General features: G+C 32.9%; 1 protein-coding gene across 1 annotated transcript in view; it reads right to left on the bottom strand.

Annotated features, from left to right (window-relative positions):
• The window catches only part of PDIA4 (protein disulfide isomerase family A member 4), a 31,733-nt gene that overhangs the window by 15,379 nt on the left and 869 nt on the right, over positions 1-15,485 (bottom strand). Inside the window, 1 exon segment of the mRNA XM_052000638.1 lies at positions 712-895. Coding sequence (XP_051856598.1) covers positions 712-895 — 184 coding nt within the window.

Genomic DNA, 15,485 nt, shown 5'->3' with positions numbered 1-15,485 from the left:
TCAGTGCTCTGGTTCACAGCTTTCTTACTTCATGCCTGAATTGTCATCACAATCTAAGGTAGTCTTTAGTGTCTTCCTTCTTCAATCCATCTTTTACATGGTGGTCACAACCAATTTCTAATATTCATAAATGTAAACTACTCTGTTGAAAAAACTTTTCGTGATTTCTGAATGCCCACTGAATAAAATGTGTATCCTAATTTAGCCTGGCATTCAAAGCCCTCCATAATTTGGTTTCAACTTATATTTCCAGGTTCCGAAAATCCCTAATGGATTATAAATTTAAAGATTAGCAATTGTAAATGTGATTTGCAATTATACATATTGTATGTACTATACATAGTAATTTTTAAATGTTGGTTAAATAGAAATGTTCTTACTCTCCCCCAAAAAAGTTCAAGAGATCCTGGGTACTTTGGTAAAACAAAAGTTTGGTAAAAAACAAACAAACAAACAAAAAACCCATAAGGTCTCAAACCAAGTATGGACAACAGACAGAAGAAATTTATTGTTATAGCCAGCAGAAATAAAAATAAATACTGATTATAATGAAATGATCTACACCCTTCCATAGACACAGATTGCAAGCTAAGACACTTAAGAAATAATATTCGAGTTGTTATTGGCTCTTTAGCCAATCTGCTGACCCTGCAAAACTAAGTGAATGAAAATAGGCACATAACTACTTGTGTGGGGCCAAAGTATACTGACCAGGGAGCATAGAATTCCAGCAGCACAGTATCTTTGCCAGTCACAAAGGCATCAAAGTTGTTGTCATTCAGAACTAGGACACCATTGTCTTCTTTCACTTCAGAATCATCTTCATCTTCATCATAATCTTCCTCTTCCTCCTCCTCCTCTTCTTCATCAACAGCATCATCTTTACTAAAAGAATCTAGAAACAAAACCCCACTCAATATCAGTTATGAAAATCCTCATACGGATTATAAATTCCAAGATTAATAATTGTAAAGAGTCACTTGCCACTAATCTAATAGATTCTAAAGAGAAACAAGAAAATCAATTGTGTTTGCTAAGTCTCTTCAATATCAAGAAAATCTGAAAAAAAAGTTAACATTGATCATTTAATCTCTGCTTTTTAATCCAGTTTTTTTTAATTAAGAAAATGGATTTTGTTTCTCATCAAATGTAGTCAAATGATGTTTAGAAATTTTTAAAGGAAAACATCTCAGCTTAGATGCCTACATTTGGTACTTCAGTGATTTTTATGGTCCTGATTGTTAATCTATAAGGCCGATTAACTCAGTGGTCATTACATGCCCACATATTTTTACTTGATGTTCCAACAGCAAATAATGTTTTCTGCTGAGAGAATTACTAAGAGTAATAAGGAATGGAAGATCCGCAGGAGCAGAAATCAGAAAGACCTCGCTTTTCCATAATGCGGACTTAGCATCTTGACATGCCCTTGAGAAAAAGTCACTTGTCCTGAAGCTCAGGTTCCTCCCTTGTGAAATAGGGATAAACTTCCTTTGCCCTGCCTAGCAGTTAGCAAGTACAGATGAAAACATTTAAAAGTGCTTTGTAAGCTGCAAACACTAAATAGGTACTTTATTATTATTTTAAGAACCAGTTTTTTACTGGTTATTCAGCTCTCCTCAGCTCAAGCTAAGGTACATGGCATGATACATTTTAATTCCCAGGATGCTATCTCACAATACCTACAAAGCTGATCCCAGCTCAAGCAGTCCTTGGGCGGACATTACTACATGGACCATCCATCTTAACTTTTACTACCGTAAAACAAGGCACATCACTTGGGAATAGATATTAATCCTAGAGGCAACCTGTAAAGTATACGTGTAAGAGAATTTGTGATAAAGAATAAGAATGTACAGCTGGCAAAGGGAGACAGAAACACCCTTTAAGTTTATAAGAATGTTTCCTAAAAAGAGATTACAGTTTTAGACAAACTGAGTGTTTTATTCAACTACATTTATTTGTTACAAGGGATAGCTTATGATAGTCTGCCAAAAAAAGTAAAAGAAAAAGGAATCAATAAAATATTTTTAAAATATAAAGAGCAAAAGGATGGCCCAAAAAGTACAAAAATGAGCATGGTAATAATGAAACGATTGTGCTAAACTTAAGGTGTATATATAGAAAAAAAAAGCTATATATAACAGAGTCACAGCATCATATATGCAAAACTCCTTTTCTGTTCTTAGATATGGAAATGCTTGTCTGTCAAGTTCACAATAATTAAAAAAAGGAAATAGATGAAAAGGGCATGCCCTTCATTCAACTGTAGCATTTTTGAGCTGAGAAGGCAGTGTAGATCCCTAGAGTCTTAGATCTACACTCAGAAGGAAATTGCAGCCCAAAAACTGCAGATCAAATCTGATGTCAGACATTTATTAGCTGTGTGAATCTGCCAGATCACTTAACCCTTTTTGCCTCAGTTCCTCATCTAAAAATGAGCTGAAGAAGTGGCAAAATATTCTCTATCTTTGCCAAGAAAACCCCAAATGGGGCCACAAAGAATAGGAACAAAACTAAAACAACAAAGCTGAAAGGGTACCTAAGACAGAATGAAAAAAGAAATGTTTGCTTTCTTTAAAAACAAAACCACAGCCAAAGATAGGTTGCAACTTCAGATAAATAATCCACCATCTACTAAAATTTCCAAACGAGATACAGAAATAGTTAAGTTTTCACTCAGTAAACTGAGAATGATTTAAGTATACTGATAATTCAGGAGCCATGAAACAGAAGGTTCTTTCATATTAAGAAGTGACTGGGATAAAATGTTTGAGTGAAATCTGCCAAAACCTGGGAGATCTCTGACAGACCCAGGGAATACACAATTCTGATTCTGCAAAAGAGTGGTTGGGTGGGAAAAGAGACCTTTATAACAGACAGATATTCATGGACTAACATGTAAAAGTCAGGTTCTGACAAAGTCTCAGGAAACATACCATAAAGAAGGGTCTGTACCAATAGTCAATGAATTAATAGATGGTACTTATATGAAAACTTTGGGAAAAACTTTTGGGAAACTTTACCAGTCAAGTGGGTCCCTTTTAACAAGCTGTAAGGAAAGAAATCTTTGAAAATGCATCAGCAGAAGTGAAAAAAAAAAAAAAAAACCAAAAGATTAATGATGATCAACTATGCAAAACCTGGCTACTCTGATCAATAAAATGATCTAAGACAATTTCAAAGGACTCATAATGGAAAAAGACTATCTATCCATCTATAAAGAATTGATGAACTTCAAGTGCAAACTGATGTATAATTACTTCACTTTCTTTTATATGACTAATATAGATATGTTTTGCATTATTTCACTGCTTGCCTTCTCAGGCGTGGGAGGAGGTAGAAGGGATAAAGAGAATTGAAACTCAAAATTAAGAAAATAATAATGTTAAAAATAAACAATAAATTCAAATAAAGAGTGCAAAAAGCAAGAAAGAAAAAGAAAGAAAAAACATACCAGTGAGCTTTCATTAACTATCAGAATCATTCCTACTAATATGCTATTGCACAGGAGACTATGTGCCTAACCACCTATGCTAAGAATTAGACCTGATTGAGAAGACTGTTATTATGACACAATAAATAGGATATCTAAAGTTACAGACGCAGATACCAAAAGACAGTCCCTACCACCTGTTATCAAGAAGAAAGTAGGTAATCGAAAGGGAGAAAATTATGACTGATAAGAGTAAAAACATTAACTATATGAACATAGGAGTAAATCACATGAGAGCTCTTGGCCTGTGTGGCAAGATCTAAATGTAAATCAGAGAAGGAAAAATGAACATAAAAGGATTGAAGTGAAATCAATGACGCTTTAAAATGGAGGCCAACAAGTCTAGCCCTAATTCGACCATTTCCACATAATAAGCCAAACTAATAGGGAGACTTGAAGCAGAGAACCTCTGCTTACAGGAAAGGGACAAGGAGGGGGCGAACTGATTTTTAGTAATGGAAGGAGCCACTTGTCTGTGCACTGTTGTGAGAAAGCAAAGACTATTCTTTTTTTCTAAACTTTGGAAAGAACTGTAGGAATAGATAAGTCATGTTGGGGAGGAGTGGGATAGAAACACCACTTCCCTATAGTTTCCAGGCAACTTAAGCTTTTTGATAGTTGTCAAAAGCTTAAGTGAATGGCCCTGCTTCACACAGACAGCAGGAGCTTAAATCCCTACACACACACACACACACACACACACATTTTTAAATAGGTTTTTATTTACAAGTTATATGCATGGGTAATTTTACAGCATTGACAATTGCCAAACCTTTTGTTCCAATTTTTCCCCTCCTTCCCCCCCATCCCCTCCCCCAGATGACAGGTTGACCAATATATGTTAAATATGTTAAAGTATAAATTAAATACAATATAAGTATACATGTCCAAACAGTTATTTTGCTGTACAAAAAGAATCGGACTTTGAAATAGTGTACTATTAGCCTGTGAAGGAAATCAAAAATGCAGGCGGACAAAAATATGGGGATTGGGAATTCTATGTAATGGTTCATAGTCATCTCCCAGAGTTCTTGCGCCGAAACCCATATATTAATGAAAGCACATCCCCCCTTTTTGCTTCAATAAAAGTAACAGCAGAGACAAAAATTCTGATTTCCTTTAAATTGTTAGCTAAGCCACATAAGCACAATGAATCTGAAAAAGTAAGCACATTGCCAAGTTAATTATAAGCCACACGAAAAAGCCAGTTATTAGAAGAATTAAAGAAAAGAGAGAAGTCTTTGTCCCTATTATTTACACTAAAGGCAATATCACTGCTAATATTTGTTATAAGAATGTTTGGTAAGATTGTTTCAGCGAGTTTCATCCAAAGTATCTAAGAACCTCACAGAATCCCCGTGCCAGAATATGTCATAATTGTCACAAGCAACAGTTTTTCAACCTAAATATTATTTAAAATAAATTCATTGATTATTTGTGCTTATAATGATAAAATGAAAAAATACAGAGCAAACAAGAGGCTGAGAAAGTATAACATTAGATACTATTCTTAAAAGAATCTACTCATCCAAATATACCTCAAACTCCATATACAAATGAAACCGGTTACATTTATACTGCTATAAATGAAACTTAACTATGTTCAATCTCTTTGTTTTTAAATTGGGATGAGTAGACACACCTCCACTATCAAAGAGTAACATATTTTCAAATCAAGTGTATTATTGCTGTATTCGGGAGTACAATACAAACTTCAACTGATATACCTTTGGGACATGATAGGGAAAACTGAATTAACAAAGACACCATGTCATATTGTCTAGAGAATTGGACTTTAATGGTCAGGAAGACTTGGCTTACCCCTTCTCCCCCCAACAAGAATTTTAATTTTCCAATAACATGTAAAGACAGTTTTCTTTTTTAAATTCTTTTTTTTAAATAATATTTTATTTTTCCAATTACATATAAAGATAATTTAACACTCATTTTTGTAAAATGTTATGTTTCAAATTTTTTCTTCCTTTCTCCCAAATTTATCTCCTCCCTCCCCCCAAGACAGCAAACAATCTGATATGTTATTCATGTACACTCATTTTAAATACATTTCCATATTTATCATATTTCAAAAGGAAAAAGAAAAAGCACAAGGAAGAAAAAGCATGCATGCATATATAAATAAATGAAAATAGTATGCTTCCATTCGCATTCAGCTTGCGTAGTTCCCCTCTGGATGAAGATGGCATTTTCCAGTCCAAATCCATTGGAATTGGAAGATCTGGTTTTAAGTTCAACACTGACGACATACACTCATTTCATGATCCTGAGCAAATCATTCAACCTCTCAAATGTCCCAGACAAGTCTCAAGAAGAGATGGTATAGAAGTGCAATCTGCACTGGCACAGGAAGGCTTTCTTTTTAAGAGTCAATGAATACACAAACAAAATGAAAACAGCAGCAGCAAAACCTTTTGAGTACACAGAGGAAAAATAAACTAGAGATAGAATATAAAAATACTGTTAAAGTTTACTTAGTCATCTTTTTTTTCTAAGCAAATTATGAATAAAACTTTTTTTAAATTATAAGCAATTTTATTCACATATAAAATATTCACATATTCACTGAGTAAATTTGGGCAAGACACTTAACATCCTTCACACTCTACTTCTTTAGTAAAAGTGGAGATAATAACAGTACATATTTCACATAAAGTGACTGCTTTACTTACAGGGAAATGAATTTTGGATTTTATATTTCTGTCAATTATCTATGCAAAAAAAAAAAAAAAGCCTGAAACTGTACTATGATTTTTGGGATACCCAGTATATCTTGGAGATCGGATCTTTATTAAAGATTCTGACAAGATTCCCAGGGGACTAGATAACTTTTTACCTTACCTGCATCAATCTTGTTCAAGCAAAAGCTTTTCAGTTATCTATTTTATCTTTCATAATAAATCACTACCATTTCCTGATGGGTTAAAAATCCACTCTCAAGAAGCTGTGAAAGGTTGTTAACCGAGATATGATTATTTTCAAGTTTTAACATTCTACTCATGTACATTTTGAATTTTGTTATATGGCATAAGCTACTGAACTAAACCAGGGCTTCTTAAGCTTTTTCCACTTATGACCCTTTTTTGCCAAGAAAGTTTGATGTGACCTACATAACTATATGTAGGTATTCAAATCAAACATCTACTGATAACAAATCATAATTTTGTGATCTTCCTACACATTCAGTCAAAAGACCCTATCTGGGCTCACAACCTTAGTTCAGAACCTGGGATTCTAAACTTAACTTCTGTCAGATTGTTTTTAAATTTTTCCAGATATTCTTATCTACTGACATGGAGTACTTTCTTATGACATCTGTTTTCAGGTTTATTGAACTGGAGTTTTAAAATTCAATTATTTTGGATTCTTCCTTGTCTTGTCTGTTCTATGAATAGTTTTTTTGTTTTACAATTAGCACCAAAATAGTTTTGACAAGTTTTATAATATCATTTGAAATCTGGAAGTATTATGTCCTCCCTTCATTTTTACCTTTAATCTTTCCCTTTAGATCCTAGACTTTTTTCCTCCAAATGAATTTTGTTATAATTCTGTATAACTAAAAAGTATCACCGTGGCAGTTTGATTAGCATAGAATCAAATCTATAAATTAATTTCACTGGTATTATTGTTTTTATTTAAGTGGCAGAGCCTAGACATGAGAACTAAATATTCCTCCAATTATTTAAATTGCTCTTTATTTTCATAAAGGTATTACAAGAACTGTGTTGGGTTGACTTCCAAATATTTCATGCATTTTACAGTTACCCTTATTATTACTGAGTCCTTGATTCTGTTTTAGCATTATTCTGGAATCTCTTTTTCCTCACCCCATATATCCATACATTCAGTCACCTTCACAATGTTCTTCAAATCTGAACTCTCTCTCCCTCACACAGCTACAATCTGAAGACACATCCTTTGAATCTATTATTATTTCAATAGTCTCCTAATGGATCTCCCTGCTTCAAGTCTTTTCTTACTCCAATCCAACCTACGTGCTGCTGCCAAAGAAATGTTCTTTAAGTACAGATCTAATCATGGCCTCCAAATACTTTTAGGGATACAACAGAACTCTTTTTATTTTCTGAAGTCCTACACTACCTGGTCCCAACTTGTCTTTCCAGCCAAAATGGGCATTGCTCCGCCTTCTGAAAGGTAGCCAAAATGGATTTATTTCTATTCATTACACAGGACAGTCTATTTCCTATCTCTGCTGCTCTGCACTAGCTGCCCCACATACCTAGACCTCATTCTTCTCCTTACCTGAGTCCCAAAGTTGCTCTTTTCCTTTAAGACTTAGCTTAGGCAACAATCTGTGGGAAGTCCTTCAAGCATTAGCTAGTTATTTGCAATATTGCAAATTTGTAATTATGCATTTTATAATATTCTATGTGAGTATATGTATACTTGATTTCTATCCATTAGAATGGAAATTTCTTCAGAGTAAGTTTTGTCCTGTATGCCCTTGTATCTCCTTTTCCACACCTAACAGAGTGCTCAGTATTGGGATTTAATACTTGTTGATTAATATAGAAATGCTGTTGATTTTTATGATTTATTTTGTAATGAGGAATAAGAGAAAATTGTAAAAAAAAAAAAACCACAACAATAATGTATAACATATGTTTTTGTCTTTTCAATGGGGAAAGAAGAGAATTTGAAACAAAATTTAAAAAGTAAAATTTTAAAAAACTATAGAAATATGAGCTATTATTCTTTATTTCTGTTAAAGTAATAAATTCCAAAAAAGGAAAAAAATGTATAATCATTTGCCATTTTAATCAGAAGCCCTTCTAATATATCTATTAACATAATTGTAGTTTCCCCACCTGTGAGAATTAGACCAAATGACTCTAATATCCTATGATTTAGGCACCTAGATGGCACAATAAAAACAGCACTAAACTTGGAGATAGAAAAAACTAAATCTAATTCAAATCTAATCTCAGACACTTATTAGCTATATCTTAGAAGCCATATTTTTTCATTTCACATTAGTTTCTTCATCTGTAAAATAGGAATAGCAGCACCTACCTCAGGGTTATAGTACAGACAACATGAAATTTTATATATAAAGCAACTTAGAAACCTTAAATGTTTGCTATTCATTTAAGAATAAATTCACACCCAAACTAATGCTAAAATAACAAGGGAAACAATTAACTAAGGAGGAAAAAATTTTTGCAGCAAATTCCTTTCTTAGGTCGCATTTCCTACATATTAATTTAAATTGATAGAACCATTCTCTAATTTAAAAATGGTGAAAAGATATGAACAATTTTCAAAAGGAAAAAAATCCAAGCTATCAAAAGCCATATTAAAAAAAGATCCAAATCACTAATAATGAAAGAAATGCAAATGAAAGAAGCTCTAGAGTTTCTATCTCATACCCAATAGATTGGCAAAAGTGACAGAAAAAGAAAAATGACGAATATGGGAAGAGCTTTAAGAAAACACACACATGAATGCATGTGGCATTTTTCTTTTGGAAACTATTTGGGAAAAAAGAATAGGCAAAGAAGAAGTCCTACAAAATTCCTTTTATAACACAAATATGGTGCTGATACTTAAGTCAAGAAGAACCAAAGAAGAGAAAGAAAAGTCCAGATCAATTTTTCTATGAATATTAATGTAAATTTTAAAAATAAAATATTAGCAAAAAAATTACAGCAATTTATCATCAGGGTAATATACTATGACCAGGTGGAATTTATACCAAGAATGTAGAGCTGATTTGGTATTAGGAAATCAGCATAATTAGCCATATTATCAAAATCAATGGAAATCATTATCACAATTAATACAAAAAAAGCTTTTGACAAAATACAACATCCATTCCTATAAAAAACAACACACACAAACCAAAACACAATACCAGAGTGCATAGGAATAAATGAAGCTTCTTTCCTTAAAATGTTAAGTTAATAGTTATCTAAAATCACCAGCATATACATTATCTGTAATTGAAATAAGCTAAGACTCCTCCAATAAGATCAGGGTGAAACAAGGGTGCCCATTAAATAATCCCATTAATGTGGCTTTAGCAATAAGAAAAAAAAAAAGAATTTGAAGGAATCAGAATAGGCAATGAGTAAACAAAACTATCACTCTTTGCAGATATGATGATATACTGAAGAGAATCCTAGAGAACATCTAAAAAACAACTTGCAATAATTAACAACTTTAGCAAAATCCCAGGATAAAAAAATAAATCTATATAAATAATCAGCATTTCTATACATTACCAATAAAGCTCAATAGCAAGACATACAGAGAGAAAAATTCCACTTACAATAACTGTAAATGATATAAAATATTTGGGAGTCTATTTGCCAAGACAAGCTCAGGAAATATATGAATACAATTATAAAACTCTTCATATAAATAAAAATCAGAACTAAACAGGTGAAAAAATATCCATTGCTCATGGGTAGGTTGAGCTAATACAATAAAAAGGTCAATTCTACCTGTTAAATTTACTTATTCAATACCACACCAAATCAAACTACCAAAAATCATTTTATACAGCTATAAAAGATTCATCTGAAAGACCAAAAGGTCAAGAATATTAAGAGAATTAATGAAAAAAAATGTAAAAGATGGCCTGGCTATACCAAATCATAAAGTTGCAATTATCAAACCTATTTGGTACTGGCTAAAAGAAGGTAGATCAATGGAATAGATTAGGTACACAAGATACAGTAGTCAATCAGCATAGTAATCAACTGTTAGATGAATGCAAAAATTTTAGCTTCTGGAATAAGAACTCACTATTTGACAAAAACTGCTGGGGAAACTGAAAATAATATGATAGAAACTAGGCACAGAACATCCTCTCATATCATATATGTCAAGATAAGGTTAAAATGAGTACATGACTTAGACATAAAAGATGATACCACGAGGAAATTAGGAAAGTTAGTTACCTGTCAGATCTATAGAGAAGGGAAGAATTTATGACCAAGAGACAGAGAACAGTATGAAATGAAAAATGAATAATTTTGATTACATTAAACCAAAAAGTGTTTTGCCCAAGCAAAATCAACACAACTAAAATTAGGAGAGCAGAAAGATGGCAAACAATTTTTTATAGCAATTGTTTCTGAAAAAAAAAGCTTCATTTCTCAAATATATAGAGAATGAAGTCAAATGTATAATACAGATCATTTCCCAAATGATAAATGGTCAAAGGATATGAACAAGCAGTTTTCAGGTGAAGAAATTAAAGGTATAGTCATATGACAAAATGCTCTAAATCACTATTGATTAGAGAAATGCAAATCAAAACAATTCTGAGATACCATCTTATACTTATCAGATTAGCTAATATTGACAGGAAACGAAAATGATAAAATGTTGGAGAAGATGTAGGAAAATTGGATCACCAATACACTGTTGCTAGAGTTGTGAACTGATACAACCATGCTGTAGAGCAATTTGGAACTATGTCCAAAAAAAGGGAACAGACCTACATGTATAAAATCTATAGCAGTTCTTTATGTAGTGACAAAGAATAAAATTGAGAAGATGCCCATTAATTGGGGAAATGGCTAAACAAGCCATACATAAATATAATGTAATATTTTTGTGCTCCAATGATGAGCAGGCCAATTTTGGAAAAACCTGGATAGACTTTCATGAAATGGTACTTACTGAGTGAAGTGAGCAAAACTGGTAGAACATTGCACACAGTACAGTAACACTATTTGGTAATCAATTATGACTGATTCAGCATACAATGATCCAAAGACGATTCCAAAAGACTCATAATAGAAAATGCCATGAACATACAGAGAAAGAATGGAGTTTGAATGCAGATCACAACATACTATTATCATTTTTTTTGGTTCTTCATGGTTTTTCTCTTTTGTTTTGTTTCTTCTTTCATGACATGACTAATTCGGAAATGTCTAAGTGAATTGCACATGTATAACCTGTATCAGATTGCTTGCTATCTTGGGGGGAAGGGAGGATGGAAGCAAGGGAGAAAAAAAACTCAAAATTTTATATAAAATGAATGTTGAAAATTATTTTTACATGTAACTGGAAAAAAAATAAAATATTATTTAAAAAAAAAAGAGAGAGAGAGAATGAATTTATACCTCCCGGGGCTATAAGGATCTCATACATCCCTATTTTACTTCCAAGATCTTGAGAGTATAACATATCCTATCAGTCTTTACCCATTAGTTCTTTCACACTTATTGAGTCTATTATTTACCTTTAGAGTCAGGGCCTCCCATCTTTCAATCTTTCTTTTTACAAAGCAGATCTAATTGTTGTTGGGGTTTTTTAATAAAAATTGTTTTTACATGTAATTGGAAAAAAATACATTAACATTTTTAGCTTCTAAGTTCCAAATTCTCTCCTTTCCCCCTTCCTGAGACACCAATTTGATATAGGTTATACATGTGGAATCACGTTAAGACCAATTTCAATATTAGTTATATTATGAAAGAAAAGAGATTTAAAAAAAAAAGTGAAAAATTGTATGCTTTAATCTGCATTCAGACTCTTATCAGTTCTTTCCCTGGAGGTGGATAGCATTTTTTATCCACATTGTTCTTGACCCCCTGCCTCACCTACTTCCCAATGCCCTACCTGAATAATGTGCTCACAGATTCCTGAAATCTCTGAATCACTTTTACCCTCTACCTTCTTGTTTTGTAAAATGAGAATAATAATAGTACCTACTTCTCAAGGTTGTTAAGACTATCAAATGAGTTATTTGTAAAGTACATAGCATACTACCTGGAATGTAGTATGCACTATATTATTAGCAATCCTTATCATCAAATTAATCTTAACCCCTTCACATAAACACACCTGTGTATATATGTATCTATATATCTATATTTACTTATTTCCTTTCAAACATACCAAAGTTCATTTCATCTTCCAAACTCCCCCAAGCTTCCCCCCCCCCCCCAAAAAAAAAAAATCACAAAAAAATTCTGCATCTTTTCTTTCCCAAGCCAGGTCAATTCTTTAGCAGCTCAAGTCTTAATTTTTTTCTTCCTTCTCTCATTACTCCAGTTCTTAGAGGCTCTGTTCTTTCACTGTAATATAACACCAAGGATATACTGTTAAGGTACCCTTGCATAGTGCATACGAGCTTTAAATGAGTTTCACAAATATGTCCCTGTTTAATCTAGCTTGCTCTCTAGGGAAAGGGGAAAAATTTATAACACAAAGTTTTGCCAAGTGAATACTGAAAACTACCTTTACATGTATTTGGAAAAATATAGTTATTTTAAAAAGAAGAATTAGCTAAACCAAGAAGAGTTAAAAAAGGATTAGGTCCTTTTTATTTGTTGTATTTAAAGAAAAATCTCCCAAAAAGTGTTTACCTGGAGCCAGAACCTCTGAATTAAAGATTGTCTAACAATTCCTTCACAATGGCTAACAATAGCGTCTCCCAACAAATAGGACCTCCAAAGTGGGACCAGGAAGGCAAAGCGGAGAGATGCTATCAAGGATCCAGATGTGGTCTTCAGATCATAGCAGAATATTACAGTTCAAACTTCAGGGGAACTCAAACAATTAGTTACTTCCATCAAGTGTGAGAACAATTGGCAGGTACACACAATCAAATCAACTCCAGGATTAAAAGAGAGGTTGGTAAAATAAATCTTTTTAGTTTCCAATCCCTGAGGTCACAGGTTGGAAGACTACCAATCATATTGGAAACTAGACATTTATATTCCAGAACACTGTTTTCATGAGATGTTCCAGCAAGAAAGGGATAGATAGCACATAGAATTGGGCATAGCTAGGGAATAGGCTAAGAAACAGGTAAGCCAAACTCCCTACAGGGACAGTAAATTCCCAAAGTTCTCTGAGAAACCATTTCTTAAATTTTAACAAAGGATATACACAGTGAAGAAGCTTTAAAAAACACTTTCTTCACAAATAACCCTGAGACAGAGGGTATATTATCCCCATGTGACAAGCAAAAAAACTCAGGTTCAGAAAAGGTTTAGGGACCAGCTGTCCATATTGCACACAATTGTGGAAGTGGGACCCCATCCAGGTTTTTATAATTACAGACACAGGGTTCTTCTACCTATACTATGCCTTCATTGGCTGGGAAGGAATCTTTTTGGAGAAGATAATCATTCTAGAGTCAATTCTCAAAAATGATTCTAAATTATTTTAATCTATTTCCCAGAATACCTCTATTTGTAAGATGAATACAATGTTGTCCTTCCTTTAAATTCAAACACATGAAAGGAGAACTTGCTGGCTTGCTAAAGCTTCAAATTATCCAGTTCATGCAAATCAGGTATTACTCATAGTCATGAAAAGTTAAGTTTCAGGTAGAACATCACCTATTTTAAGGTCAGAGGGTGTTATGCTTTTGTTACTGTGTCCTCAGTGCCTAGCAGCTCCTTTCAAATAAATAGGTGCCTAATAAGTGTTTGTTATATGTGCTTGGATACCCATGTATTTAAATTGCTAATGGTAGTACTTCAAGAAAAACTGTTTATAGCATTTAATGTTCTTTTGACACTTTCAAGAACTATGGACTTTTAAGAACAAATGAAATTACCATATAAAACAGAGTTTGTCCAACTAACAAGAACTTGCTTTTCTTTCCTTTACTATTTGAAGAATGAAAAAAAGTACCAAATGACCATTATCTTCGCATCTAAGACATTTAATATATAACTGTTAGAGCCGTAAACAGAAATGTGGTGATTAAACTTCAAGAGTATTTAGATATCTGGACTTAAGAGAGACATCAGACTTTTAAAATTAAAGATCAAGAGAGAAAATAAACATTCTTCTACCTTGATTGGGTTAAAGGAGGTTTGGGGGAGGGAGAGACATTAAAAAAAAAATCTTAAAATTCCTTGAGATTGAGAATTTGAAAAAACAAAGACTGGGACTACTTTCTAATTCAAGAAAAGTAGTAAGAGACCAAGCTAACATTGGAATAGGGATTCTTAGGTCTGTGAACTCAAAAAAAACCCAAACTTTTTTTTTAGTAACTTTCAATATAACTGGCTTTCTTATTCTATTTACTTTATTGTATATACTTTAAAATCTTATTCTGAGATGAGGTTCATAGGATTCACTAGGACATCAGAGGCACCCTGACACAAAAAATTAAGAAACTTGCTTTAGAGTTAACACTTGTCTTGAGAACTATCTACAAATTGCTAACTCCAATTCATTTCCTCTACTAAAATTTGATCTTAAGAATTAGGTGAAAGTAGGACTTACCTGTTTCTCAGAAACATCGTATAAAATTGTATGACCCTGATTTCTGCCAAGCCAAAGAATTGTTTCTGGCGGACAACTATTTTAATTTACCTTTTTTTCTATTGGACAAATAATCTCGATTCTCTCACCCAACTGAAGAGGACGGTCAGATGAACTCAAACCATTTGCAATATTTGCATATCATTGCAGGCAGAGGATAAGATTGTCCATCAAAGACTAAGCTACCTTTCCCCTACTCAAAACTGCAATGTAAAAATTTGACCAAGATGATGCATCTCTCTTAAGCTTAAAAAAGTACTATGTAATTTCAAACGTCAAAAGTCCATTTTCAACTTAGACAATTACTACCTTGAGTCTGTGATCAAGATAAACCTGGTTTGAAAGAGAGTGAAAGAGTGTTAAGAGTAAATTCCACTATAGGGCTGTCGATGAGTATAATGCTTGGATTTTTATGTATTACAGCAACGTCCACTGGTTTTTAAACTAGGTGTCTAGATGGAAAAGGTTTTGCAAAGAATGCTGATTAAAAACTTGGCTTTTATCTGACAACTACTGCAAGCAATATTTGTGTTATTATATATGTACAATGCTTTATTTGGAAAAGTTCTATATGTCTGTTTTATTCAGTTAACGGGTCTCTAGTTACCTTCCTTCCTTTCAAAAGAATAGAGAAAATCTTTAATTCTCACTTTAAACTAAAAGCTTTGGGTTAACCATTCCCACCTATAACACTTAGAATTTTTTT

Source organism: Antechinus flavipes, chromosome 5 (assembly GCF_016432865.1).
Source record: "Antechinus flavipes isolate AdamAnt ecotype Samford, QLD, Australia chromosome 5, AdamAnt_v2, whole genome shotgun sequence".
In the NCBI taxonomy this organism is placed as follows: Eukaryota; Metazoa; Chordata; class Mammalia; order Dasyuromorphia; family Dasyuridae; genus Antechinus; species Antechinus flavipes.
This window is presented reverse-complemented; position numbering and strand designations above follow the sequence as displayed.